This window comes from Lissotriton vulgaris, chromosome 12 (genome assembly GCF_964263255.1).
Source record: "Lissotriton vulgaris chromosome 12, aLisVul1.2, whole genome shotgun sequence".
Classification (NCBI taxonomy): domain Eukaryota; kingdom Metazoa; phylum Chordata; class Amphibia; order Caudata; family Salamandridae; genus Lissotriton; species Lissotriton vulgaris.
In genome coordinates, this window is record NC_141700.1 from 254202550 (window position 1) to 254230201 (window position 27652).

Below are 27652 nucleotides of genomic sequence, written 5' to 3' on the forward strand. Positions count from 1 at the left end.
ATGGTCCGCTGTGCCTTCCTTTGGGGTACCTACCTCTTCTCCAAGATCCCAACTTACCTCTCGAAGTGGTGGTCGCACCTGAAGAATCTCCATCCCCGAGCCTGCAGCCTTTGTTCACTTTTTAACTTTCCAATTGGCTAACCTTGAGCGCCCGACGGCTCAAAAGCACCCTGCACCCAGCCGCCCGAGTGCCGCAGTAGTTGCACCTCCAGCGGCACTCGGCACCCTACTCTACTTCCCCTGAGTAAGTGACCAGGAGCTCAGCTCCCACAGCAGCATGGCCTGCTTGCTTGCAGCCACCAACCGAATGCCCCCTACCCTCCATTGGATCGCATTGGGCCTACTCTCTCTGCACCCGGCTGCCCCTGTGCCGCTGAGGGTGTAACTACTGTACCTTCAGGACCCTGGGAGACCCCTGGGTCTATTGATTGATTGATTGATTGTGGGTTTCTAAAGCGCTAGAATCGACTCCCGAAGGAGTATCTCTGCGCTGTAGACCGCTGGGGAACCCGTCCTGGCTTTCCCTGTGAGATGGTCCCTACTGGGTATCTCCAAGGTGAAACCAGGCATCCCCGGCGTATGTGGGGGGCCGTTGTGGAGATGAGGCAAGCTAATGCCCAGAGTTGCCAAGTGTGATCCCTAGGTAGGCACCGAGGTGAGAATTATCGAGCACATTGACCCTGGTCCAAGACCCTGCCGCGTCGGGAATTGAACCCTGGTCCCAGGCCATCCTCTGCTCCCGGGTCCGCCGCCTCTAACTAGTGAGCCACACCACTCCACAAGGTCTATGCCCAGAACCTTAACTTCACCAGTCGAGTACTCACCTGGAAACCGATAACTCACTTTCCTGCCATTGGATAACATTGACTGGTTTGACTCGAAAAATCTTCTTAGTGTGAAGTTTTGAAACTCTAAAATATTCCTATAAAATCAGCCGAGTAACGAATTTTTAATTACTCACCTGGAGTCAGGAGAGGAGCCAGTACTTTACCTCTCAGCCCAGTACTGAACCGCAAAAGTAATTAGAACTGTACTTACCCATAACCCGAATTTTCTCCCATAGGAAACCATAGACTGTTCTCTGAAATTTCTTCTGTCTACTTTTGGAAATTACAAATATTCCTTAAAAATCATACCAACAACTAAAACGTAAATACTTACTTGTCTTAGGTAGAGACCCCAGTACTGAACCTAGGAGTCGAGTCCTGGATTACAAAAGTAACGAGAACCTACTTTACCTGTGACTTGAATTTCCATCCATAGGATAACATTGCTAGTTTTTCACTGAAAAGTTTGTGTCAACTTTTAGAATACCTTTATATTCTTTAAAAATCATTGCAATAACCAAAACGTTTTTACTAAACTGTTTTCAGCTTAGACCCCAGGACTGATTCTAGGATCCAGTACTGGAGTTACAAAAGTAATCTATAAAGTAATCAACTGCATTTATGTAGAAAAACCCATTGAGCTCAATGTTAAATTGTGTTTAGAATTGTGTTGCCTACTGCAACCCCTGTACCTATTGTTTTTACAAAGTTTATTACCTTTCTGCAAAGTAATTATCTGAGATCACTCATATTGAGAAAAGTATATTTTGATACCTGTTGGTTCTAAAAATAAAACAACTATATCTTTTGATGTAAAAACAATAGGCCTGGAGTTCAGTCCTTGAGTGTGTGAAACCTTTTGCTGACCGAGTGTGTACAACAAATGCTTTACACTGTCCTCTGGTACTGCCTTACTGCTCGACCAAGCTACCACTTTGGAGAGTATGGTCAGCCCGGACTTTAACCTCTGTTATACCTCTGGGGTAGTGGTCTCTATCACACTGTACCTTACTTTGGTCCAGTGTATATAGAGCCACTTTCTCACAGACACTGGCAGGATTCAAACCGATTTGGAGATTTCTTCCCTTCCTGAGGCCAGCAACATCTCAAAGGAGTTAGAGGTCAGTTCCGTGGAAGTTATTCCAACACCTCTTCCACAGATGAATGTCATCTCTTTTTCCCATGTAAAAGTAGGTGGCAGGTTGGCAAATTTTGCTCACAATTGGAGGGCTCTTACAATGGAGATTGGGTACTCTAGACCGTCAGAGGTTTCCACATAGAATTGTTGGAGTCTCCCAGGCAAGGCTCTCACCCTAGTCCCCATAGTTTTTCTGCTCACAATTCTGTCCTCGTTCAGGAGGATATTACTTCCCTTCTTAAGAAGGGCTCAATCATACTGCACCATTCATCCACAAGGTTTCTTGAGCAATGTTGTCCTGTTGGAGAAATGAGATGGAGGCCACCGTCCAGTTATCAATTGACGGGCGTTCAACAAGTGGTTGGTTTTCAACCACTTCAAAACGTACGGTATTCATCTCTTGAGGGATCTACTTTGGCAAGGCAACTGGATGGTCCTATTGAAACTCAAGGACGTGTATCTTACTATTTCCATTAACCCTCCACATTGGAGAGGTCTACAATTTTCTTGCGGGGTGGGGGACACAAACTTACCAATTCCCTACTCTTCCATTTCTTCTCTCCTCTGCTCCATGGTGTTTCATAAAGGTGCTCAGAACGGGAATAGCATTTCTTCGCGCTCAAGGTGCTCGCCTAGTAGTCTACCTCAATGCTGTTCTCCTTTTGAATCAGTGCCCCTGAAAATTAGTGGCACTCCTACAACTGGCGGTGCCGCTTCTAGGGAGTCTGGAATTTGTGAACAACGAAGCATAATCCATTTTTACTCCCACACAATTACTTCTCTCGGTTTTGTAATCAACCCGGTACAGGCAATTCTCAGTCTTCCTTCCAGGAAAATTAAGATTGGTCATCTGGTCGGTCTCTTGTCTTCATCCATTCAGGAAATATTTCCAGGAGATATACATTACAGGGTCCTTCAGCGATTGAAGGCACATCATTTACGAAAGGGCCTCAACTATTGGCAGACGGTCTTACTCACTTAAGAGGTGAAGGAGATGATGAGCTAGTGAATTTCAAACATGGAAGCAAGGAATGAGAGAGTCATATTCGGATCCAGTTCAGATTTAGTTATAAAGTTGGATACCAGCAGGAAAGGCTGGGGACACCGGTGAGTAGATTTTTCCAGAGGAGGGACAAGGTTCTCTTCAGGGAGTCTTCTGTATATCAACCCTCTGGAGCTTCTGGCGGGCTCTTTTGCCGTGAAATGTTGGACCAAGTACAAGTTTGACTGTTCTTCTGAAAATGGACACATGCCCATGGTACTCTATATAAACCATCTTGGAGGGTCAAGATGCAAGTGGATCTAACCAAAAGCTTCTGGGAGTTTTGTCCAAAGAAAAATATCTCAGTGACAGCAGAATACCTCCCTGGGGTGTCTAAGGAGACTGCCGATTGGCAAGCCAGATATTTTCAGTAAGCCAGCGTGTGGAAATTCTGTCCAAAGATTTTCAACAGGCTAGTGAGCCTCTGGGACCCCTTCTCAGTAGACCTCCTTGCCTTCAGACTAGTTCACCAGAAACCATAATACTCCAGGTGGAAGCCAGATCTGGAAGCGACGGCAATGGATGCTTTCCTACAAAATTGGTCCAAGAAACAAGCTTATGCCATTCTCCACTTTCCATGTTGATGCGTCTAACAGCGCATGTCAGGAGACAACAAGTGGATCTGGTGGTGGTGTCTCCAGTATGGAGGTCTCAAGTGTGGTTAGCAGTGATGATGTAACTTTCTTGGGATTCTCCTATTCCTCTACACCATCTGCCAGATTTCCTGCATGATCCCCTTGGTAATCCTCATCGTCTGGTGAGAGAAGGCACTTTATATCTCATGGTGTGGTGGATTAAAGGGAATTATGGAAAATCCATGGCCTTCCGGAACAGGTTTTTTCCCCACCTATCGGCGAGGTCCAAATGGTTTAGTTGGTGAATGCAGAGGGACATGGATCCTGTAGGGTCCGATGTTGACGATATCCTCAAATTCTTGCAGAGTATTTTGCAACAAGGTCTAACTTACAGGTCAGTAAAACAGTTCAGTTCGACTATCTTAACTGAACATGCTCGGAAAATGGACACCCCAGGGAGGGGGGGTGCATCCTCCAATCAGGAAACTGCTTAGGGGGATTCATCTGCCGTTACCTCTGGAGCCTAGGTATTCTTTTTTTTGCAATACTAACAAAGTGCTCAATCTTTTCTTATCTTGGCAAAGTAGTACAATCTTGTCAAGGAAGGAGTTGTTGTCTAAGCTGGCAATGCTCCTTTGCCTAGTCTCATGCAGAAGAGTATCAGATGCTAGAGCATTGGACACAACAGGTAGGTTTCTTACTCTGGATGGGGTCATAATCATTATTTGTAGGCAGATGAAGTGTACCTCTAGTGGTATCTTATCCAGCTTTTAGTGAATCTCTTAAACCGTGTGTGGTCAAATGTATTAAAGCTTATGAAAGTATGACAGCAGAGCTCCATCCTGAAGGTGAGAAATAATTACTGATATCTTTTCGCAAACCACATAAAGCAGTTTCTTCCCCTACCATAGCCAGGTGGGTGTGTTAGGTTATGCAGGAAGCTGGGATTGATACCAAGAGTTTTGGAGCACATTACGTCAGGGACGCCTTGGCTTCTAAAGCTTTTCAACAGGGTGTTACTTTGGAAGACATATTGATTGCAGCAGACTGGTCTTCTGACTCTACATTTAAGAAGTTTCATCTTAAAACAGTTAATGATGCTGCTGCTTTAGAAGCCAGTAAACTCTAAGCTAGCTTAATCCTGGCCTCCAGTCTTCACACAGAATGAAAAATGTCATAGCTACAGTGATGGAAAGTTTCAATTCTAATAATGACTCGGAGGCAAGGAACATCCCTCCCAGCATGATCAATGTTGATCATCCCACCTTCAGTAGTGTATCATTAAGAAGTCTTTCATTGATAGTAAGTATATATTCCTTATGTGTATTGAAACAAGATTACTTATTTGATGTTTATTTTTAATCTAGGCCATATTTTTCTATTGTTAGTATTCGCTATTGTTATGGTGGTGTATGATTTTTCACACATCTGATGCATTATTTTAATACAATTTTGTTCCAATAGGTAATGACTCAAGTAAACAAGAATAATCTCTCCGATGGAAGCGGCATGAGACGCATGAAGTAAGAGGGGGCATGAGTATTGAAGCAGGAGGGTGTTTGATGAGAAATGTCGTTTGGAACAAAATTGTTCTCTTTGGCTTCTGGAGAAAATAAAGAAGAAAGTACAGCAGCAATCTCACCTCTAAGTCAATAACAGAATTGAAACTTTCCGTCACGGTAGCTAGGACAATTTTAATTCCTTCACATTTAGAGAAATAAAAATAAAAAATAAATCAATTTTACATCTTGCTTCTTTATTTACATACACGTTATTAATCTGTTAATATCATTTACTTTTTATTAACAGTCTTGGACTCCATGAGTCGGCGTTGTGGAGGCTAAGGATTCCCCTTAACATTTGCGTAAATCTAGTTTTTGGGTAATTCCAGTTTTTGGGCAATGTTGTTAAGAGGTTTAAGCCCACGCCCAAAATCAACAGACTGTCTTTAACTCACTTGTGCTAGTCTGGTTCACTCCCCCACTCTGTGCATGGTTATGGGGTGTGCTTCACATTTTGTGAACTGCAGTCCACGCATTTACCTGGCTTGTGCCTTGCTTGGCTTGCACTCCCACTCCAAGTTGTGTTCGGTCTCATGATTCTTATTTGGTGGCCGCAGTTTTGTGCACGTTGGAACTTTGAGTTAAAGTTCTTCCTACCATCACTGTACAAAGACAATGGAGAGGGAGCATTTTGGGATTTTCAACCCTTCTATGTTCCTGGACATGCTTCCAGACATCCTGGCTTTTGGTTACACTAAATCACTGTGCCTATATTGATGTCCAGTGGAACAACTAATGCAATTACAGAAAAAAAGTGAATATTAACATACTGTTGAAGAAAGGCATTTTATCTTTTAATGTACCAAAGAGGAATTGCATATTTTTTTGCCAACATTAATTTTATCAGCTTGGGCGAAAACAGACATTTACAGAATCTTGCCAGTATTTCACAGCAGCAAGTTCCTTCTGACACCTTCATTTTTTCAATGATCTGCAAGCAGTTGCAGATCTTTATTTACAGCGATCTGCATGCTATCAAGAAGTCAGCAGACTCTGCAAAGAGTACGCCTTCATTCCTGCTGGATCTGTTGTGCAAATGGACTTGGTGCATCTTTTTGGTGCTCTGCACACTGTTTATAAAACTCTTCCACTGCATTCTGCATGCTAATCAGCAATTAAGAGACTCGGCGAACCCACTCTTTTAAACCTACAGGAGTCTCTTTGGTCTTTTTCTCTCTGTGCTTCAGTCTACTTCCTGCATTATATGCCTGTGGAAATTTGCTACTCCAGCATCACTTTTTTGAAAGATCTTGGGGAAATATTAATGAAACCATTTTTGTATCAGATCCTTAAAAGCTTATTTAGAGGCCATACATGGTCACAGGTATGGACCTGACAGAAAAATGAACCTCTTGTCGTATCACCTAGGGGGCGAAGGTCAGAATTTAGTCAAGCATTTACTTGATTACAGAATATAGTTGTCTAGATCGCCATAAATCTATTAGTAGAAAACAAAATCCCAATGAATCTGTTGATACCCAAGTAATTACTTTGAAAGTGTAGATGAATTCTTTCAAGTTTGAGGGTTTCAGATTGAAAACTCACATGCAATCAGCTAGTGGTCAAATGCAATTCTAAAAAAGTTCACAAACACTTGTTAACTTGAGAAATGACATCCGATAAAGCAGTAGCTATTGCTAGGAGCAGTGAGAATTATCAGGCGTATGCCAAGCAACTGGGCTCAGTGCTATAGTGTTGTCTTTTTCTAAACAGGAGAGGTAAAATAGTAGAGCTCTCGGTCAGAAAATTAGGCAAACAAGAAAAATTCAAAAGTCATGTGTTACCATAGTTGTATACCTGCACATGCCAAGTGGTAAAAACTGTTCAGATGCTGGACAGGAGCGCTGGAAATATAGCAAATATGCAGATTTTCAACAGCTTGTATTATTATATGACTGCTTGGGGGATTTTCTTTTGAACTTTTGTTAACTCTGTATAAAAATAGCTGTCTGTGATGCAGCAAACTGAGACCGGCTGCCTGTCTGTGTGAGGAGGGTCGATCTCCCTGTCGCAACAGTTAAGAGCTGTCTTTACAATGGCAAAGAGGAGTCTGTCTTTTCATCATTTTTTATGTTTTTTAGTCACCCTACAACAATCTTCTTTTGAAATCAAACTCTAGGATTACCATAATTTTTGTGGTCAAATATAAGGCACATTGGTTTTATAAACCTTTATTAATCCGAGATGTTACTACCACAGATTTTAAGGAGAGTAGGATAGACCTCGTTGGATAGCTCTGGTCAGAGATTCTCTTCAAAGTTATAAGAATAAAAGGAAGAGTGAACATTACTAAGAAAGGAATGTTCTGGAGTGGTAGCATCATCAGGCTGATTTGGGTATGTTATCAGGCCCGGACAAACGTTTCAATTATCCATAGCAGGGAACAGCTCTGATAAGGCGCTGTGGAATGTGAAAGCAGCTTTTCTTATCCTGATTTGCTGGCAATGAGTATTTGTATGTCAGAGTGAAGAGCAAACTGAAAAATGCATCACTGCCAAAGCCGATAATTGTATGGCACAAGTTGGATAAGGCTGTGTTCTGATTAAGGTATTGGTGAACACCTTATAATTTAGAAAAGTGGTCCTGACCAGGATACAAATAGGTGATAATGTACATTTAAAGGATTCACAGCTAGATAGAAAGGATGAGTCTCAGTTTAGGGAAGCAGTGCAAGTGCAGAACCTGGCACACAGCGGGCAGGGCTGACCGTGATTATTTGTGAGCCGATGGAGACTCAAGGTTTCTTTGTGCAAGTGGTCATCTAGTGGAATGGAGCGGCACTCAGGGCCACTGTCACTGTGTAACTATGATACTTTCAAAGCAAGTTTCATCTTATATGAATTCAAAAGAGGGATAGCTAGCGGAGGTGCAAATGCAACATCAGCTGAGACAAGAGAAAATCCAAAGTCTAGCCAGGGTAGCACAAATGGAGGTACTCCTGAAAAGTGGCGACCGAATTGAGAAGAAACGCTTCTGCAGTTCAGTAGCACTGCAGATACTGGTTATCACAGTACTTCTACACCCATCTCTAAAGAGGGTACATCCTGCTAAGCTATCATACCACTAGTGTAAATCCTTGCAGGTCATGGTGGTGCCACAGAATTAAATATTTATAATACAAAACAGATATAAAGCACAGGCCAGGAGATAAAGGGGTCACGTTCTGAATTACAGTTTGTAAAGTGTTCAGACAAGACCTTCTGAAAGACTGCTAAGTTGTGCTTAGAGGCTTTATTCAAAGTCTGTAGGACTGTAACAAACATGCAGATTTAAATATATATATATAGATATACTCCCCAACCCAGTCAAGTGCAGGCATTTTGTTTTTTTGCTTGAACATATAAGAGAAGCAACCAAACAGCAAATCTTTGAGACAATGTGATAATAGAGACCGATGTAAGTAACACAAAAAGATCCTCTGTTAGAGTGTATTCCTTTTTATTTCTGCTTCATTTCACACACAGGCAGAGAAATGTGCAGCCATGGCGTTTCGCCAACAGATGGCTTTTTCAGGGCATCCAGGAGTGTCCAAACAAGATCTGCTGATTCTAATTCACCCTATCAATGCTCAATCGTTCAGATATCTGTAAACACTCTAGCGAAAGAATACACTGGCAGTCAATTAAGCCACTCTCTCATCGACGTTCACAAATAGGCCCGCAAATTGCACGTAGCACAGTGCAAAAACGTGTGCGTAGCGGGCATTTTTTGCTCGTTCGCAGTCCTCAAGGTCAAGTTGGCGACCGCGAGCGAGCAAAATCAACATCCCGGCGAGACTTTTTCCTCGTTCAGGATCGGCAACATCAAGTTGCCGATCCCGAGCGTGGAAAATAAACCTCCTGGCGAGATTCTCAACGCGGGAAGGTCAGGTTTCTCATTGTGAGTGGTCGCGTATGCTCGCGACCGCTCGCGATGAGAAACTACAAGTCCGCGTTGAGAAAGCTGCCGCTCGAGTACGAATCTACTCGAGCGGCAGAAAATGACCGCTCGCACTGTGCATGATGCCGTTTGCAATGATTGCACAGTGCGGACAAGCATCCGGCACTGTGCAATCATTACGAACAGCATTTTCCCTACCGCACTACGCAGTTCGCGTAGGGCACTTCATGTAGTTACGAGTAGCGCTACTACGCGAAACACACCCAGGGTTAGCGGCCTCTTCAACACCCTATTATGACCGTGTTCGTCGGATACTAGCATGTACTTCACGCCGGGTGTTTGTTTGATTCGGAAAAGTAGAGTACCTCAAACGTATTCCGCATGTGTACATGCTTGGACCAGTAGCCCTAGGTGCAGTCAGATTAAAAGGCGTTCAATTAAATATAGCAACAGCTCTGCCCCCTACACACACAGTGCTTATATCAGGTAGTGCAGCACTGAGTTCCCTGGCTGCAATAGTCTGTTCATTCTGTTTCTTTTGTGGTGCCTGTGACTTGGGCCCCAGGAGCCTGTATGGAATCCATGGTCAGTAAAATTCTTCTGAGTATTGCCCTACACGTGTGAAATACATGGATGAGTTCTTGCTGGAGACTGCTACATCACAGAAGCAGCGGACATATGAAAGGATAGTGTTGCAAAAGAAAAAGAGGAAAGGATGTATAAACTGTAGACCTGAGGTACAGACGGGTTGCTGGCATCACACATTATATCAGGCTCCGAGTAGGATACACAGACCTAAGCTCAGTGGTAGTGGAGCAAAAAGATTTTTTTGTATAATGGAATGTATATAGGGATGTAGCGCGGTTGACATCAATTATTTAAGTTACTTAAATGAACACACTTGGGCTACAAACTTGCACATCACTTGGCTGCTTGTTAAAAAAACATGCCTCAGGGCTCAGTACTTTTATTTTATTAGAAGACTGGACATGCTCTGGGGCTCAGTGCATAAACAATGGTTGTTAGGCACTGTTAGATGCCACAGCTCATAGGGGTTTCAGTGCTCAGAAACGTAGATCATGGGGCTCCAGACTTACACTGTATTAGCTGCTCAAGATTTTCCACAGAGACACGTCCCTTGTCCTGTACAACTCCTTGAATGTTCTGCACCAACTCCTTCAGGGCCTCCACAGAAGAGTGCTTGTCCCACACAACGGCCACGTGATGGCCTTCTGCAACACCAAACTCTGCCATACCTGCAATAAGAGAAGAGAGGTTAAAAAGAACAGTGTCAAAGATCAGCGGACCCATAGTCTAATTATACTTGAATGGACCCAAGGCCTTTGACCTAGACATACTCTTCTTCACTAGTGAGCCATTCAAACGGCCTTAGCCTCACTGACCTGCAATGCCACATGGCTCGACACCCAGCCTTTCCAACATGCCACTAAACTGTCTATCTTGACCCTAACGGCCAACAATGTGATAGACACTGCCCAATCGCGAACGACTTAGCATTTGGCTGCCTCTGCCCTAAATCTGCTGGCCTGATATTTGGATGCTGTGCCCCGGCCACCTACATGGCATGGACATGGGTATATCTCAGCCATGCCACCCTGATGTGGGAATGATTCTTCCCTTCCCATTGGGCCTATAGTGAGAATGGGTCTGCTCTAGCCAAACTCACCTGTTATGGGGCACTGCTCTGCTTCACAAATATTGAAAAGGTTTCCGATATGCACAACTATTCAAAAGGATACTTTTCGTACGTTCTCTGTATCTAGAGACCATTTATTTGTGTGCTGTCTAGGGGCATCCCCTGTCCAAAGATGCATGTTATATCAATTCACTTGCCACTTTCTGAATAACAAATCGCCCCACAGATGCACTGCTAAACTGTGCTGGCACGATGCTGAAAGTAATCCATGGTATATCACATTCATTAAAACAGTCTTTCATTGTTGCTGTAAACCTGCACATCTTTGGGCTTAAAATGTTATTATACACTTTAGATTATGAAACATGTAACCGTCTTATAGATAAATTCGTCAATAATAATGTTCACCACATGATATTTTTAATAATCCCCAATGCATATGGTACTGGGCCCTCCTTCATCAGGGAGTAGTCAATTGATCATAAATCAACAGTTCAAAATGAAGAAACATACGCATAAATCAACAGACAGGCAAAATGGTTGCAATTCATGGATATTACCAACAATCACGGTATGAAGCTTCCCATGGAGACACTCCCGTATGTCTTTACCACTGCATGAATCCGTTGTCCTGCATTGCAACTCAACTGAAAGTTTATACCAATCCCAATTATGTAATGTGCTCTTGAACCCTTTTTCCTCAGTTACAGACCAGACTTATATTATAACCAAGAGATACCAAGACTCAGCGCGTGATCAGGGGTGCAAACAAGATATTGTAAATAGTGTTTTAAAATTGAGATTTTCTTATCTTAAGGGAACGTCTTGATTTTATTAAAGACACAGAGGCATATATTATGCCTTCTTTTCTTGCATTAAAACAGCAGCAGAAATAAACAACTACTATACTCATGACACAGAGTAAAGAACTTCCATTTGTTGTCGTAATGCTAACCAACTATCAGCTGCCCGATACCCTATAAACTTCTTTTCTGGGAGCAATAAAGTTCATAATAAGAAATCGGAGCTTTATGTTTGAAGAGGCATGGAAAGAGAAACGAGGAGCATCTTGGTCAGAGTAGGAATGAACCAGCCTCAACCAATCATTGACTAAGGATATTAACCAGCGGATAATGCATTTAACAATTTATCGTTTGTAGCTCCGGATGGCACTATGACAAGAGAAGGGAGGGTTAGTTCAGTAACAGTGGTGGGATAATACTCTCCTTAGTGTCTTTAATAAAATTTAGACTTTCTGGGCCAGGTGTACAATTGTTTTTGCATGCACAAACGGGTTTGCGTACCAGTTTGCACATGCAAAAACAGCATGGGCCATGTACAAAGCCTATTTAGCGAGTCGCAATTTATTTGCAACTCGCTAAATAGGTTTTGCAACTTGCTATTAGGAAGCGGCGTTCCCTTCCTAATAGCGAGCGCAAGCCCATGTACGAATGTTTTGCAACCGCAATTCGAAATTACCTTTTCAAGAGGATGGTAATGCACTTGCAAAAGGGATGGGGTCCTCAGGAGACCCCTTTTCCCTTTGCAAATGCAGGGAAATATTTTACGGCAGGAAGTGGTCCAATGAACCACTACCTGCCCTTAAAACATTAAATGAAAACGTTTTATTTTTTAAATGCATCCCATTTTCCTTTAAGGAAAACGTGCTGCATTAAAAAAAAACTGCTTTATTTAAAAGCAGTTCCAGACATGGTGGTTTGCTGAGCCCAGCAGGCAACCATACCTGGGAGGGTCTGCCATACCCAATGGGGGTCGCAAATTGCGAGAGGCTCATTAATATTCACGAGCCTCTGTTTGCGACCCCATTGGGAATCGCAAACAGTGTGATACACACTGTTGTACATCTAAAATAGTGCCTCACAAATTGCAAGTCGCAAAATACTCATAATTTGCGAAAACCTATTTTGTGCATCATACATCTGGCCCTCTTTCCCTAAAGCTAAGGAAATCCTCATTTTATTAGAAGACCAGAGGCTCATATTCTGCTAGTTTAAAGCACAGCTACCATTAAATTAGCAACGTGAGGATCAGGTTTGCAATAAAGGAAACATTAGACCGGTCAGCTGATCGGAGAATGGTATCCAATCTCATTCCAGTGCAAAAGAGTTTTGAGGCAGTAGCACCCCATGTCGGTGAGCTTCAAGAGCAGAAGTGTCAATGCCTGCTAAATTCATGACCCGCTTTATACCAGCGATCTAATGTGGGAGGAGAAACTTGTTTAAGAGGAGTTCTGAATAAAATTATGAGTTGGGTTGAGGAGGACATCCTCAAATATTTTCTTTGCCAAATATAAACTTACAAAAATTTCCTATACGGAGTTTAGGTTGGAGAGGATAATAAGGATACAAGGCGGACATTTAATTTGTTTTTTCTCTTCTCCAGACTTGGAAACAACCTCCAGAATGAGTATATCGGACTGAAGAAACATCTAAAGCTTTAAAATCTGAAAATCACTTCAAAAAAGACGAAGCAGAACAGGAAGTTAACTTTGCAGACAAACAAACATTTAAGAGGCAAATAAGCATTTTAAGACCAACTCAGAAACAGATTCAAAATCAAAGGTACGGGGGAGGAGCCAAGATGGCGACCGGAGCGGACGTGTAGGCTCCCGGCTCCGCCGGCCCTTGAGTTCCGCAGCTCTATCCTGCCTGGTATCCTGTCCAAGTCATCGCCTGTTCGGCTGCGGACGGTGCACTGATATCGCCCATGTTCCTCCGGAGTCACAGCTCGTCCGGAAGGCGGAGATAGCCTGCTGCCCGCCCCGATGCCCTGTCCCCGGCGTGAATCGCCGCTGGATGCCGGACCTCAACGAGCAAAGACGACCAGCCTGCCCGTAGGATGCCCCCAGCCTGTGTGGATCTGCTCCATCCCTGATCACGGACTATAGCGCGCTGGCTGCTGTGGAGTATTATGTGCTGCGACCTCCTCGCACTGGGTGAGTGGTCCGCGCTATACGGCCGGCTCTTCTGCCACGAGCTGGGTGTGGGCTGCCTAGACTACAGCACGGGTCCTGCCCGGACGCGGTGGATTGTCCGTTCACCCTGCTTTCCTGTCCTGGCCGGCGGGCCCCCCTCGCTGACGGCGTGGAACTATAGCTGGCGGTAATGGGAGTCGGGGCACTTGGAGATTACTATTTGACCCCCCAATGCTTTCGGAAACGGCTTTTGGGCGAAATGATGATACTTGCTGGCTCTCGGAGTGAAGAAGATCGCCCACCCTCGCTCCATGCTTGCGGCATCATGGCTGGGCCGGGGACTGCCTTGACTACACCCGCTTGTGACCCGGGCACGGGGGGACCGCAGCCTACCCTGTCTTATATTGATATCCTGTCTGCCCTCTGTGACTTGAGATCGGTGCTGTATCATGACTCCCATAGGCTATGTGAGAAACTCGATGCCATGGCCCCCGACTCGGAGCAGACTCGGGGGAACTGTTTCCAGCAACATTTGTACACTTCCCCGTTGGTGCCTGGGATTGCAACGGTGTTATCAAGTGTTTCCAATGTTGGTGAGACCTGGAACGACTGGATCGGCTCGCGCAGAAGACGGCTTACTGACTCTGCCTGCGATACATTGTCTGCACATTCGGGGACTGCTTCTTTGTTTCCATCACCATCATCGGCAATGGGACGGCTGGCTGAGCAATTTCTGGCCCCCTTGAAGACTCTCTCGTTAAAGCCTACGTTTTTTCCCCTGTTGTATCTGTGCTATCGGGAAAACTTTGCGACCTTTTTAGTTGGGCTTAATGTATTGATGGGTATTCAGCGCCATCCATTTTGTGACTGTGAGTCTCCCCCTTCTTCTTCGCATCCATCTTGTCTCTTTGTTGTGGAGGGGGTTGGCACTCGGCGAGGGGTGTGTCCTGAGATATATCCGAGATCGGGCCAGGGTTAGGCGGGTTCTTTGTCCTATTGCGTTCCCCCTTCTCCCACGATTGTGACTCCTTATGGTGGATGATTACACGGGGTCACCCACGATCGGGCCAGGGCTCGGGGACTACTTTAGTGTTATAGACAAGTTGACGGACTGGGACTAGGATGGGACTGCTGTATATCTGACTTATTCGTATATTTGAAATGTCTCTCCCCACCTTCAGTTTTGATTGTCACCATTGTTGTGCTGATGATAATTGTGGTTGGGGCTGTTTACGGGGCCGGTGGAGACCGGGAGTATGTTATGTTTGGCTCCTCCCACCTCTTCTGAGAGTTAGAGAGTGGGATGGTCCTATCCCGCTCTCCTTATTCTCTTTCCCACTTGGGGGTTCTCTTGGGGCGACAGGCATGCCTATGGGGGGGGGGGTGGGCCGTGGCCTTCCGCTGGTATGCAGGGTGGGGGGATGGGCTGTGTTTTATGTTTTCTCTTTGTTTCTATGGCCCTCTTTCTTTTTCCTCTTCTCTTCTGTTTCTTTTTCTACATTTCTTCTTTTCCTTTGGGGTCGGGGTTTGGTGTTATCAAGGGGTTTATTGCATCGTAATATTCTGTGACATAGCGGTTGGCCTTCGCTCTTTGAGGACGGTGAAATTGCTTTCTGATACATGCCTTCCTCTATTACGCCTCCTTCCGGGTGCTCCTTGAATGATGATGTCTATCCTGGTCTATTATTAGCTTCTATTTTCCTTGCAGTTTGGTAAATGGTACTCCACAAAATCATAAAATTAAACCTTTTTCTATCCTCATGTTATGGTTTTACGCTCCATACGATGCAATGTGTTCAGAGATGGCTCCAACGGCGTTCTGCCCCAATGGTTCTTTTATATCCTTCTCCGATATGTCATAGCGGCCGGCCCGGTGGGGTTGTAGGCAGACGCTGTGTACTGTGCTTTCTATAAATAAAGGTTTTAAAAAAAATAAATAAAAAAAAAAAATCAAAGGTACACCCCACATTTCACTTTTTAAGTAAAGAAGTGTGAGAAAGTGCCCTCTTTCTGCATGGTTGCCCCCAATTTTGCTGAATTACTGATGTGCTTTGACAGAGTGTGCCCTGGGTTCCTGTTAACCAGGTACCCAGGGCCTATGTTCTTTCCCTAAAAACTGCATTGAAGCCTAAACCCAAATGGCATTTCAGGTTACAGGTCAGTCCCTGTTAAATGGTACCACAGGTACCCAGGGCACTGTGACCAGAGATGACCCCTAAGGGCTGCAGCACTTAGTGTGACACCCTTAGAGGCCCTGTACCACTACACTCACACACTGCCTTTGCAGGCTGCGTGTTTTGGTGCAGAACAAAGTGAAGAGTCGACGTGGCACACATCCCTGTGTGCCATGCCGACAACCCAAAGCCCATTCTTAGACATTGTAAATGCAGTGCTGCCATGAAGAGTATATGGTGCTGGGAGTTTGTCATTATGAACTCCACAGCACCATAATGGCTACACTGAAAACTGAGAAATTTGTTATCAAACTTCTCAGCACATTAAACCCACACTGATGGCAGTGTGTAATTTAATGAAAAATGCACATAGAGGGCATCTTAGAGATGCCCCCTGAAAAACGACCTACCACTAGTGTCCAGGCTGAATGGCTGCTTTCAGCTGACATCATCAGACATGTTTCTGGACCCCCTGGGTCGAGAGCCTGCTGCTTTCTGGGGCCTGAAACAATGCATATCCTGGGACGAGATACCAAGCCTCCTCCCCCAGCTTGGGCAGGGTTCACGAAGGGGAAGCTTCAAAGGCTTGCTGCCTTTGTGAGCTTTCCCAGGCCACTTGCTGCTTTCAGCAACTGGTCCCCACTGGTTCTTACCCCCACTTTGGACGGGAGAACCAGTAGGAAAAATAAGTGAGGAAGAGAGGTGTGCCCACCTCTGCCAACTCCACCCCTCAGGTGGGGGAGGCAAGGTGAAGCACAACTCTGTCCCCGCCATGTTACAGGTGGGGGAACTTAGACAACCAGGGAAAGGCTTATGCCCCCCTCCCACTGGAGGGTGGCATAATAGGGGGTGTACCCACCCCAGGGACGGGACCCATTGGTCCCTACCTGTAACGCCGTTAAATCTAGTATTTAGGGGCAACCCTGAACTTTGCTTCCTCAGACCAGAAGAAACTGCAAGAAAAGAAGAGGAAGGACCGAACAGCTGTGCAGAAGCTAACAAGTGGAAGACTCCCACTGGCTTGGCCCCAGCACTACCCGCTTGTCTCCACCTCGAACCTGCTCCTGCGAAATCCCGGTGTGTCCTGCAGCCAGCAATCTCACAAATCCCAGAGGACCTGGCTGCCTTTAACCACAAAGACTGTCTCCCGTGAACACCGGATTTGTTCATCTGCAACCTCTGGCTCCGCGGCCGTTATCCGCTGGTCCGCCCCACTCTGCACCGCAGTCCACGGCCAGAGCTTGAGTGGGCAAACACCACGATGAGGTCCCCCCGCGATACTAACCCGAGATCCGGCGACCCCTGACCTGCCTCAGACCTCCGGCTGATGCCTGCAGCCTAGATCAGGAAGGTACCCCCAACCGCGAACAGGAGCTGGTAAGAAGATCCGACCCCAAAAGGCACCCTTGCACCTGACGCCCCAGGGCCTTGGGTGACCCAACCGACAGTGCCTAACCAACCCCCAACTTACCTCTCGAAGTGGTGGTCGCACCCAGAAGACCTTCGTCCCCAAGCCTGCAGTGCCTTTGCAAACCGGTGGTTCCCCATTGCATACAGGGTGCCTAACGTTGAAACAGCACCCTGCACCCGGCCGCTCTAGTGCCGCTGAGGGTGTACCTTTGGTGCTTCTTTGTTTCCCCATTTGCCCGAAGCTACAGTCCAGGAGCTTTGCTCCCCCAACCAAGTGGCCTGGTGGTCAGCAGCCACCAACCGGAGGCCCCCTAACCCCCATTGGATAACATTGGGCCTCCGCACTCTGCACCCGACAGCCCTAGTGCCGCTGAGGGTGTAACAAGAGTGCATCCTTGACCCTGAGTCTAACCCCAGAACACCAACTCCCACTACAAAATACTTACCTTAAAACCGATAACACTATTTTCGTCTGGAGTTTGAAAACCTAAAGAAATTCTTTAAAATTGTACTGTTTAACAAAAATGATTTTACTTACCTGCTTACAAGAAATGTCCCAGAGTAGTGTCCAGGTATACTTTTCTGAGAAAGAAAAGTAATCTCAAAAGTAACTTTACTAAAAAGACCATTCAAAGTATATGTACTGTATTCTGAAAAACACAGCATTATCAGTAACACTACTGTAATCAAATCAAAGAACATTTACAATTGCAATCCAAACTGTGTTACAATCTGTATATTTACTACAAAGTACTGATCACTCACCTGTACCAGGCTTGCTTTGTTCTAGGAAATAAAATAACTGAAGAAATATTTTTATACAAAAACAATTGGTCTGAAGTTCAGTATTTGAGTGTGTGAATTCATTTGCTGACTGAGTGTGCACAACAAATGCTTAACACAGTCCTCTGATACTGCCTTACTGCTCTACCACTAATAGAGAGTGAGGTGCTACCTAACTTTACCTCTGTCTACCTTTGGGGTTCCACAGTACTCTGTGCACACTATACCTCACTTTGGTATAGTATATACAGAGGCAGCTTCCTACAAGGAGGTTTAGTAAATTTTACTCCAGTTAAAAGGCAATAAATCAGGGGATGCTCCTGGTCTTCCACCCACTCTAGCATGTTCTACCAAACTTTCTGACCTGCATGTATTTATAGTTCTGTACACTTTACCTTGAGAAACTAAGGAAGTAAGGAATTTGTCCGAATGAAATCTACTAATAAGGGATCTGCACCCCGTCGAGCACCAGCTGTTCCAGACCATCTGTGAGAAGTGGGCCTGATATGTGAGGTTTCCAATTCTGGAACCACCTTGTATCAGTCCAAACAATCGCTTATGGTGTCTGGTTGTAAGTCAACCTTATTAGACAAGCTATCCTAGTGGTAGCATGGACTAAGCAGCCTTAAAGGCTAAACTCAAGAGGTCGTGTTAAGCGAGCTGTTTTACCAATCACAATCCAATATCAAATGAAAGGACACCACACAAGTATATATTATAAAAATATATGTATTTATTACTAGAATAGTCCCCAGTGCTCTTCATGAGCAAAGGGGCACAAGCGTTAAAACAAAAGCACAGTTAAACATATAAAAGTTGCACAATTATGGATGAGGGCGGGTGGCCGCTCAAACCATATATTAAGAAAGTGGTATAAGAGATACCAATCGAACAGTGGTTAGGCCTAGGGCCTAGGGAATCGCTGGGAGCAGTCGGGACTAACAATGCTGAAGTCGGGAAAAGCCCGCGGGATTCTGGTGCAGCGCTTGAAGCACACGCATGCACCAATGCAAAGTCAATGGTGCGAAAATGTTATAAAGTTACTGTTTAAAGGAGACTTCCGCTTAACCTAGAAGGACGAAATTTAAGACACATACACTAGAGGCGTGTACCAGTGTGGGAACACCGGCGTTGTTGAGTTACCTCACCAACAGGAAGCGGGTGCATAGGGTCGAAGTTGTGTCGGGTTTCGTCTTGCAGGTTGTTGGTGCTTGAAGCTGAAGATGCTGCAGGCGATGTGAAGGAGAAGTGTCCGGTGTGATCCAAGGGTGGATCAGAGTTGTAGAGTACCTGAAAGCAGAGGGGACAGAGTCTGGGTCACTCAGCAGTGACCAGGGTGGAACCAGGACGGAACCAGGCAATATCAGGCGCAATCAGGTGGTTGTCGAGGAGCTTCTCTCCGTTGCCACGAGGGCTCTAGGGCATCTGCGACATCCAGGAGCGGGTCACGAGCTGTCCCACGAAGGCTCTCGCAGTCGGCGCAGTCGGCTTCAAGATTGGAGCAAACAACACTTGGCAAGAGCAATCCACGCAGGACTGGAAGATTGCTTCTCACTCGGACCAGGAGGGTCAGAGCGGGTGCTCCTTTTCAGAGGACCGGGTGCAAGTCTGGAGCAACCAGAATCACAAGTTAGATTTCGTAGTTCGTCAGCACAGGGGCCACAAGCCAGCGGCAAGTGACCGGGCCAACGTGTTGAGCCAAAAGAAGCAGAAGGGCCCCACGCAGCACTCAGTGAGTGTAGAGGGGTGAGCTTCGGTGCAAAAGAGGCTCAGGGCTGGGGCTTCTCAAACCCCGGTGTACAGCTTCGAGGGTCACTCGTGGGCTGCACAGTCAGCGTCTCGTGGTTTCTCCAAGATGGCGGGCCCCACGCTTCCGGTCGCCTCCACGGGTCTCAGCTCTGCAGGGACTGTGGATCGGGCTGTTAGAAGGCAGGCACGCTTGGTCTTGTCGGTCTCTGTCGCTCGAGTTCCGGCGGGAACTGCAACAAAGCAAACGTCGAGGTGCTGGATGGTGCCTGTTTGCACAGAGTGGTCACTCATTGACCACAAGGGAGATTCTTCAGTCTTCTTCGTCGAGTAGGATGTCGAAGGGTCCAGAGTTTCGTTTCTTATGTTTCATCAGTTAATCTGAGTACGTTGGCACTGCTCCCATTCTTATACCAATCTAGGGGGCTGGATTACCTGCTAGGTCCCCTCCTATGGGTGGGACCCAGGAAGGGGGTGGTTACACCCCTTCTTTCCCTTTGTCCAGGCCGCGCTGGGACTGGGGCTGGTGTGCCCCAGAACCGGTTTGACCGGAATATGCAAGGGGAAGCCTTGTGCTCCCCAGGCAGTGTCTGGTTTCTTTCAAACCTCCCTGCTACAATCCACTATCTCCTGTCTGGGGTGGTGTGACACCTTCCTGTGACAGGAAACCCTTTGTCCAGGCCTCCTTGGCTGAGTTTCGGTCAGCTGCAGGAGGTCAGACTCGTGTCTGTGGCAGAAGCATCCATTTTGTGGTGCTGAGGCTCCTTTTAAAATCAACCGCGTTTTAGCAAAGTAGCATGTCGTCTCCCTCTAGAGGGGTGGAATGCTATCCCCGTCGACAGGACTGTCGAGGGGATAGTATTCCAAATCGTATGACACCTTACACGACATGTTTTGATAAAGCCAAACCAAAGTTGACATATAACCGCGAGGATTATAATGCACTTAATAGTATATGGTATGGCATTATCCCGGAACAGCTTAGGGAATTGGTCCCGACAGCTGCAGACAGGCTCAGGTCATGCTAGAGCACAATCTCACATAAAACCAAGCACTCTGCCTCCAGGATTGTTAAGGCCTGCCATAGGAGTGACTGTTAGGTATATATGTGTCCAGATAGGTTTAGATATAGGCATACTATATCTAAGCAAGGGGTGATTACACCACCTTGCCCCAGCTGAGTGATCAGCCAGTTGTGTCAATTTTAGATAGTCAGCCAGGGGTGGCAAAAGTTATGCTGCAGCCCCTGGTAGGCCTTGGATGCACCTATGCCCTGGGCACCTATAGTGCTCTGTACAGGGGCTGATAAGGAGACCCAAGCCAATCTAGTTATGCACCTAGGGTACATGGAATCCATTTTTCAGAGAGAGCAGATAGCCTGGGGCCCTGATTAGCAGGGAACCAGGCCAACTAAGTCGAAAACCAGCTAAACACAAGGCAAACAAGCATTGGAAATGCAATAGGTCTCGCATTAGAAAAGTTGGAGCTATTGGTTTTGTAAATGACAAATATTTTATTTATTTGTTGGTTTTTAAAATAGCTAAATTGATAGCTTTGTCATTTACAACGCCAATAGTTATAACTTTTGCGAATGTGACACCTATAGCATTTGGAATGCAACATGTTTTGTATTTACGTGACTTATATGGCAGCTCTCGTCGTTATGCTACATCTCTAGAGAGGAGGAGAGTGCAGCAGGGGAGAGAAGCACAGCAATGCAATATGTCTCGTATTAGGAAAGTTTGAGCTATTGGTATTGTAAAGGACACATTTTTTTATGTATGTGCTTGTTTTTAAAATAGCGAAATAATAGCTTTGTTATTTACAATGCCAATCGTTTTATCTTTCGCAAATGTGACACCTATTGTAACACAATATGTGTTGTGAGGGTGAGGTGTTGAGGGGGAGGCGTTGAGGGGGAGTGAGGGTGAGTGAGGGTGAGTGAGGGTGAGTGAGGGTGAGTGAGGGTGAGTGAGGGTGAGTGAGGGTGAGGGGGTGAGGGGGTGAGGGGGTGAGGGGGTGAGGGCGAGTGAGGGTGAGGGGGTGAGGGGTTGAGGGTGAGGTGTTGAGGGTGAGTGAGGGTGAGGGTGAGTGAGGGTGAGGTGTTGAGGGTGAGTGAGGGTGAGGCGTTGAGGGTGAGTGAGAGTGAGGGGTTGAGGGTGAAGGGTTGAGGGTGAGTGAGGGTGAGGGTGAGGGGTTGAGGGTGAGTGAGGGTGAGGGGTTGAGGGTGAGTGATGGTGAGTGTGGGTGAGGGTGAGTGATGGTGAGTGTGGGTGAGGGTGAGTGAGGGTGAGTGTGGGTGAGGGTGAGTGAGGGGTTGAGGGTGAGTGAGGGTGAGTGAGGGTGAGGGTGAGTGAGGGTGAGTGAGGGTGAGGGTGAGTGAGGGTGAGTGAGGGTGAGTGAGGGTGAGGGGTTGAGGGTGAGTGAGGGTGAGGGTGAGGCTGAGGTGTTGAGTGAGAGTGAGGGTGAGTGAGTGGTTGAGGGTGAAGGGTTGAGGGTGTGAGGGTGAGGGTGAGTGAGGGTGAGGTGTTGAGGGTGAGTGAGGGTGAGGGGGAGGGGTTGAGTGTGAGTGAGTGTGAGTGAGAGTGAGGGTGAGTGAGGGGTTGAGGGTGAAGGGTTGAGGGTGAAGGGTTGAGGGTGAAGGGTTGAGGGTGAAGGGTTGAGGGTGAAGGGTTGAGGGTGAAGGGTTGAGGGTGAAGGGTTGAGGGTGAAGGGTTGAGGGTGAAGGGTTGAGGGTGAGGGGTTGAGGGTGAGTGAGGGTGAGTGAGGGTGGGTGAGGGTGAGTGAGGGTGAGTGAGGGTGAGTGAGGGTGAGTGAGGGTGAGTGAGGGTGAGTGAGGGTGAGTGAGTGAGGGTGAGTGAGGGTGAGTGAGTGTGAGTGAGTGTGAGGGGTTGAGGGTGAGTGAGGGTGAGGGTGAGTGAGGGGGAGGGTGAGGTGTTGAGGGTGAGTGAGGGTGAGTGAGGGGTTGAGGGTTGAGGGGGTGAGGGTGAGGGGTTGAGGGTGAGTGAGGGTGAGGGGTTGAGGGTGAGTGAGGGTGAGGCGTTGAAGGTGAGTGAGGGTGAGGGTGAGTGAGGGTGAGGGGTTGAGGGTGAGGGGTTGAGGGTGAGTGAGGGTGAGGCGTTGAGGGTGAGTGAGGTGTTGAGGGTGAGTGAGGGTGAGTGAGGGTGAGGGGTTGAGGGTGAGTGAGGGTGAGGGTAGGTGAGGGGTTGAGGGTGAGTGAGGGTGAGGGTAGGTGAGGGGTTGAGGGTGAGTGAGGGTGAGTGAGGGTGATGCTGAGGGGTTGAGGGTGAGTGAGGGTGAGGGGGGTTGAGGGTGAGGGGTTGAGGGTGAGTGAGGGTGAGGGGTTGAGGGTGAGTGAGGGTGAGGGGGAGGGGTTGAGTGTGAGTGAGTGTGAGTGAGAGTGAGGGTGAGTGAGGGTGAGTGAGGGGTTGAGGGTTGAGGGGGTGAGGGTGAGGGGTTGAGGGTGAATGAGGGTGAGGGGTTGAGGGTGAGTGAGGGTGAGGCGTTGAAGGTGAGTGAGGGTGAGGGTGAGTGAGGGTGAGGGTGAGTGAGGGTGAGGGGTTGAGGGTGAGTGAGGGTGAGGCGTTGAGGGTGAGTGAGGGTGAGGTGTTGAGGGTGAGTGAGGGTGAGTGAGGGTGAGGGGTTGAGGGTGAGTGAGGGTGAGGGTAGGTGAGGGGTTGAGGGTGAGTGAGGGTGAGTGAGGGTGATGCTGAGGGGTTGAGGGTGAGTGAGGGTGAGTGAGAGTGAGGGTGAGTGAGGGGTTGAGGGTAAGTGAGGGTGAGGGGTTGAGGGTGAGTGAGGGTGAGGGGTTGAGGGTGAGTGAGGGTGAGGGGTTGAGGGTGAGTGAGGGTGAGGGGTTGAGGGTGAGTGAGGGTGAGGGGTTGAGGGTGAGTGAGGGTGAGGGGGGTTGAGGGTGAGGGGTTGAGGGTGAGTGAGGGTGAGGGGTTGAGGGTGAGTGAGGGTGAGGGGTTGAGGGTGAGTGAGGGTGAGGGGTTGAGGGTGAGTGAGGGTGAGGCGTTGAAGGTGAGTGAGGGTGAGGGTGAGTGAGGGTGAGGGGTTGAGGGTGAGGGGTTGAGGGTGAGTGAGGGTGAGGCGTTGAGGGTGAGTGAGGGTGAGTGAGGGTGAGGTGTTGAGGGTGAGTGAGGGTGAGTGAGGGTGAGGGGTTGAGGGTGAGTGAGGGTGAGGGTAGGTGAGGGGTTGAGGGTGAGTGAGGGTGAGTGAGGGTGATGCTGAGGGGTTGAGGGTGAGTGAGGGTGAGTGAGAGTGAGGGTGAGTGAGGGGTTGAGGGTAAGTGAGGGTGAGGGGTTGAGGGGTTGAGGGTGAGTGAGGGTGAGGGGTTGAGGGTGAGTGAGGGTGAGGGGTTGAGGGTGAGTGAGGGTGAGGGGTTGAGGGTGAGTGAGGGTGAGGGGGGTTGAGGGTGAGGGGTTGAGGGTGAGTGAGGGTGAGGGGTTGAGGGTGGACCATCCATGATGTCTTCATTGATCTACATGCACAGAGTTTTGATGATGCTCAGCCTTGCTCCATTGTGCAAAGGTGCGACTGTCATGTATAGTCGGGAAGTCGTCCTCAAGGTAAACCCTACACGAGAAACTCTGAAGTACAGACACCCACCGTAGGGTAAGGCCTGTAAGATGAGTGATGTCATAAATCACACTTCAGCTATAGGTATAGGAAGCGAAATACAGCTTCCACCCTTGTTTTCGCCTGGTTTCACGTGGCAGAAGGATTTGAAGCAAAGCCAGGTCATGCTATATTATTTGATTTGGCTTTGCGTCAAATCCAAGAGCGCTTGGCACCAGCCAGGCCACCCTCCAGAGAATACATTAATGAGAAATGGAGCGAACTGATTTTGATGCTGCTTGTCGATTTCAGCGGTAAAAACCTTTAAAGCAGGAAACTGGAAAGTCGATTTCTTCTGTCGTTTTAGCACCTGTACATAACTCAAATTAATACCCGTGGAAACCTTAGTTAATCTGAAGACAGGGTGCGAATCATGTTTTTTTTCCTTTTTTTACATTTTTAAATGCCTCACTGAGCTGTGGGAACGGCGTTTTCGGTACACGGGAGCTGCAGACGAGTCTAAAGAAGACGAAGGGGAGGGGGGAGGAGAAATGCGACACGGCGGGCAGGGGAGGGGGCGGAGCGGGGAGAGGGAACAGACGGAGGGAAGGACGATAAGGGGAGGGGGAGGAGAAATGCGACACGGCGGGCAGGGGAGGGGGCGGAGCGGGGGCCTGGAGTGCGGCTGAGGCTTGTCGATTTCAGCGATAAAAACCTTTAAAGCAGGAAACTGGAAAGTCGATTTCTTCTGTCGTTTTAGCACCTGTACATCACTCAAATTAATACCCGTGGAAACCTTAGTTAATCTGAAGACAGGGTGCGAATCATGTTTTTTTTCCTTTTTTTACATTTTTAAATGCCTCACTGAGCTGTGGGAACCGCGTTTCCGGTACACGGGAGCTGCAGACGAGTCTAAAGAAGACGGAGGGAAGAGAGAGAAGGGGAGGGGGGAGGAGAAATGCGACACGGCGGGCAGGGGAGGGGGCGGAGCGGGGAGAGGGAACATACGGAGGGAAGGCAGATAAGGGGAGGGGGGAGGAGAAATGCGAAGTGCGGCTGACGGAACTGATGTGCACGCGCTTTTAAGCTCAATGCGCATGCGCATGCGCATTGAGCTTAAAAGTCACGGGCACTGCAAGGAATCGCCACGATTCCTTGCAAGTTGGATAAAGAGTGGATAAGCCCCCATAGTCTCGCTTGCTCGATGCGCATGCGCATCGACAGGCGAGACCTAAAAATCTGGGGTAACCATAGTCAGGTAGCCACCTTCCTACACCATCCATGCGGATTTGTACTGTTTGGTCATTCTTGTGGCCCAAGATTGGCACATGAGCCAAGCGGCCAATTTCTAAGGCTCTCAAGAGGGACCCTAAAATATCCATGCTACTAATGTAAGGGAGTAACTAAGAATAATTTTGTGACGTGAATCTTGGGAATTTGGAAGCAAGCTGAGAAAGAAAGGAATCCGGATTGGAAGATCTACTGACAACTCCAGAACAGTGGGAGACCAAGGGCTGACAATGCCGTAGGGTAGATAACAACAGTAAGGTAGCTTTCTGATGGCATACTTGAGCTAATACAACAGAAAAACCTTTCACTGTGAAAGGTTAAAATCTAGAGCACTCCTCTGGCGATCCAAATCGCTGGGTTCAAAATCTGTCAAGCTGGCAAGGGAGGAGCCTTAGTTATCCTCGACACTGCTTTTTACATTGACAACCTAACTTTATATATCAATGACAGAGCATTATACATGGGAGTCAGTTCGAATCCTACAGTTGAATTCAAACAAGTGCTACAAACCATCCTTGATAAAGCTGTAAATCTGGGAACCATTACGGAACGCGACACGAAATTTTTATTGACAGAACACCCTCAAATTCCATACCTTTACATAGTTCCAAAAATTCATAAACATTCCACCAGACGGCCGTTCAGACCAATTGTGAGTACACGCAACTCCATCCATGAACCGATTGGCATCTACTTCAATAAACATTTGCAACCCAGTGTACGTAAAATATCCAGTTTCATCCAAGACACAACAGATTTTCTGAGAAAAATTAGCAACATTCAAATTGAACCTAACCAACAGATTTACCTCTGTACCATCGATGTAAACTCGTTATATACTTCCATCCCCCACAATTTGGGACTCGAAGCCATGGAGGCATTCTTGTTAAACAGCGACAAACCATTGGAATTGCATGTTTTTTTGATGGAGCTTATGCAGTTTCCTTTACACCACAGTTATTTCAGATGCTTAAACAAATTCTTCATCCAACTATCTGGAGTGGCCAAGTGCAATTGTGCTGCTCCGGCGTATGCAAATCTATTTATGCATAAATACGAACTGGACTACATCCTGTAGAACCCAGAGTGGCAAGAACATCTTAATACATACTACAGATATATTGACAACATTTTCCTGGTTTGGAAAGGTACAGAATCTCAACTACTTGCAGCCATCAATAATCTGAACCAGGTGAATGCGAGAATTCAATTTACCCATCACATAAGCCAGTCTCAAATTGCATTTCTAGACGTCAATATTCGAATCACTGACCACGGGTTAGAGACCTCAGTGTATACCAAGCCCACAGACCGCAATAATTATTTAGACTTCCGGAGCTTCCATCAAATGAGCCTGACGAAGCCTCTTCCATATTCTCAATTATTGCGAGCTAAAAGAATTGCATCATCTGACAAGTTGTATGAAGAAGACTGAAGTATCATCATTAACAAATTCACACAAAAAAAGGTTATCCTAACTCAATCATTGAAATTGCAGAAAACAGAGTGAAGACAAAGGAGCATGCTCAACTACTGGCAATCAAACCTGCGCATACCACAGAAGAATGCGCAGTATTTGTTTCCAAGTTTTCCACACAAAGTACCAAAATCCAACAATCAATTCGCAAACACTGGCAGTTGTTACAAACTGAACAGGACTTTAAGAACATTTTTCAAAACCAGCCCATATTTGCGTATCAATGCACCAAAAACTTACAACAATTACTGAAAGCTCGCAAAACTATTACTGAGACAACATACACGGGGACGGTCCCTTGCTACAATCGTGGTAATTGTAATTGTATAATCAAAGGCACAACCTTACCTCATCTTACACAGGGCACACCCATCAACTTTAGAGTGAACGCCACGTGTGATACCACCAATGTGGTTTATCTCCTGAAATGCCCATGCGGCCTCCCGTATGTGGGCAAAACTGAATGCAAAGTTAAAACTTGACTAACTGAGCATAGGAGCAACATACGCACAAAAAATCATAAATCTTGTGTGGCCGCGCATTTTGTTAATCAAGCTCACAACGTTAGCCAAATACGGTTCCTGGTATTGGAAGTGG

At 46.9% G+C, this 27652-nt stretch overlaps 1 protein-coding gene across 2 annotated transcripts in view; it reads right to left on the minus strand.

Moving 5' to 3' along the window:
* Nucleotides 1-27652, minus strand: part of CIAPIN1 (cytokine induced apoptosis inhibitor 1) — a 162194-nt gene that overhangs the window by 92211 nt on the left and 42331 nt on the right. For both annotated transcript variants that reach the window (XM_086947782.1, XM_086947783.1), the window contains exon 2: nt 10121-10279. In XM_086947782.1, coding sequence (XP_086803908.1) covers nt 10121-10277 — 157 coding nt within the window. In that variant the 5' untranslated portion in view covers nt 10278-10279. The remainder of the gene's footprint in view (nt 1-10120; nt 10280-27652) is intronic.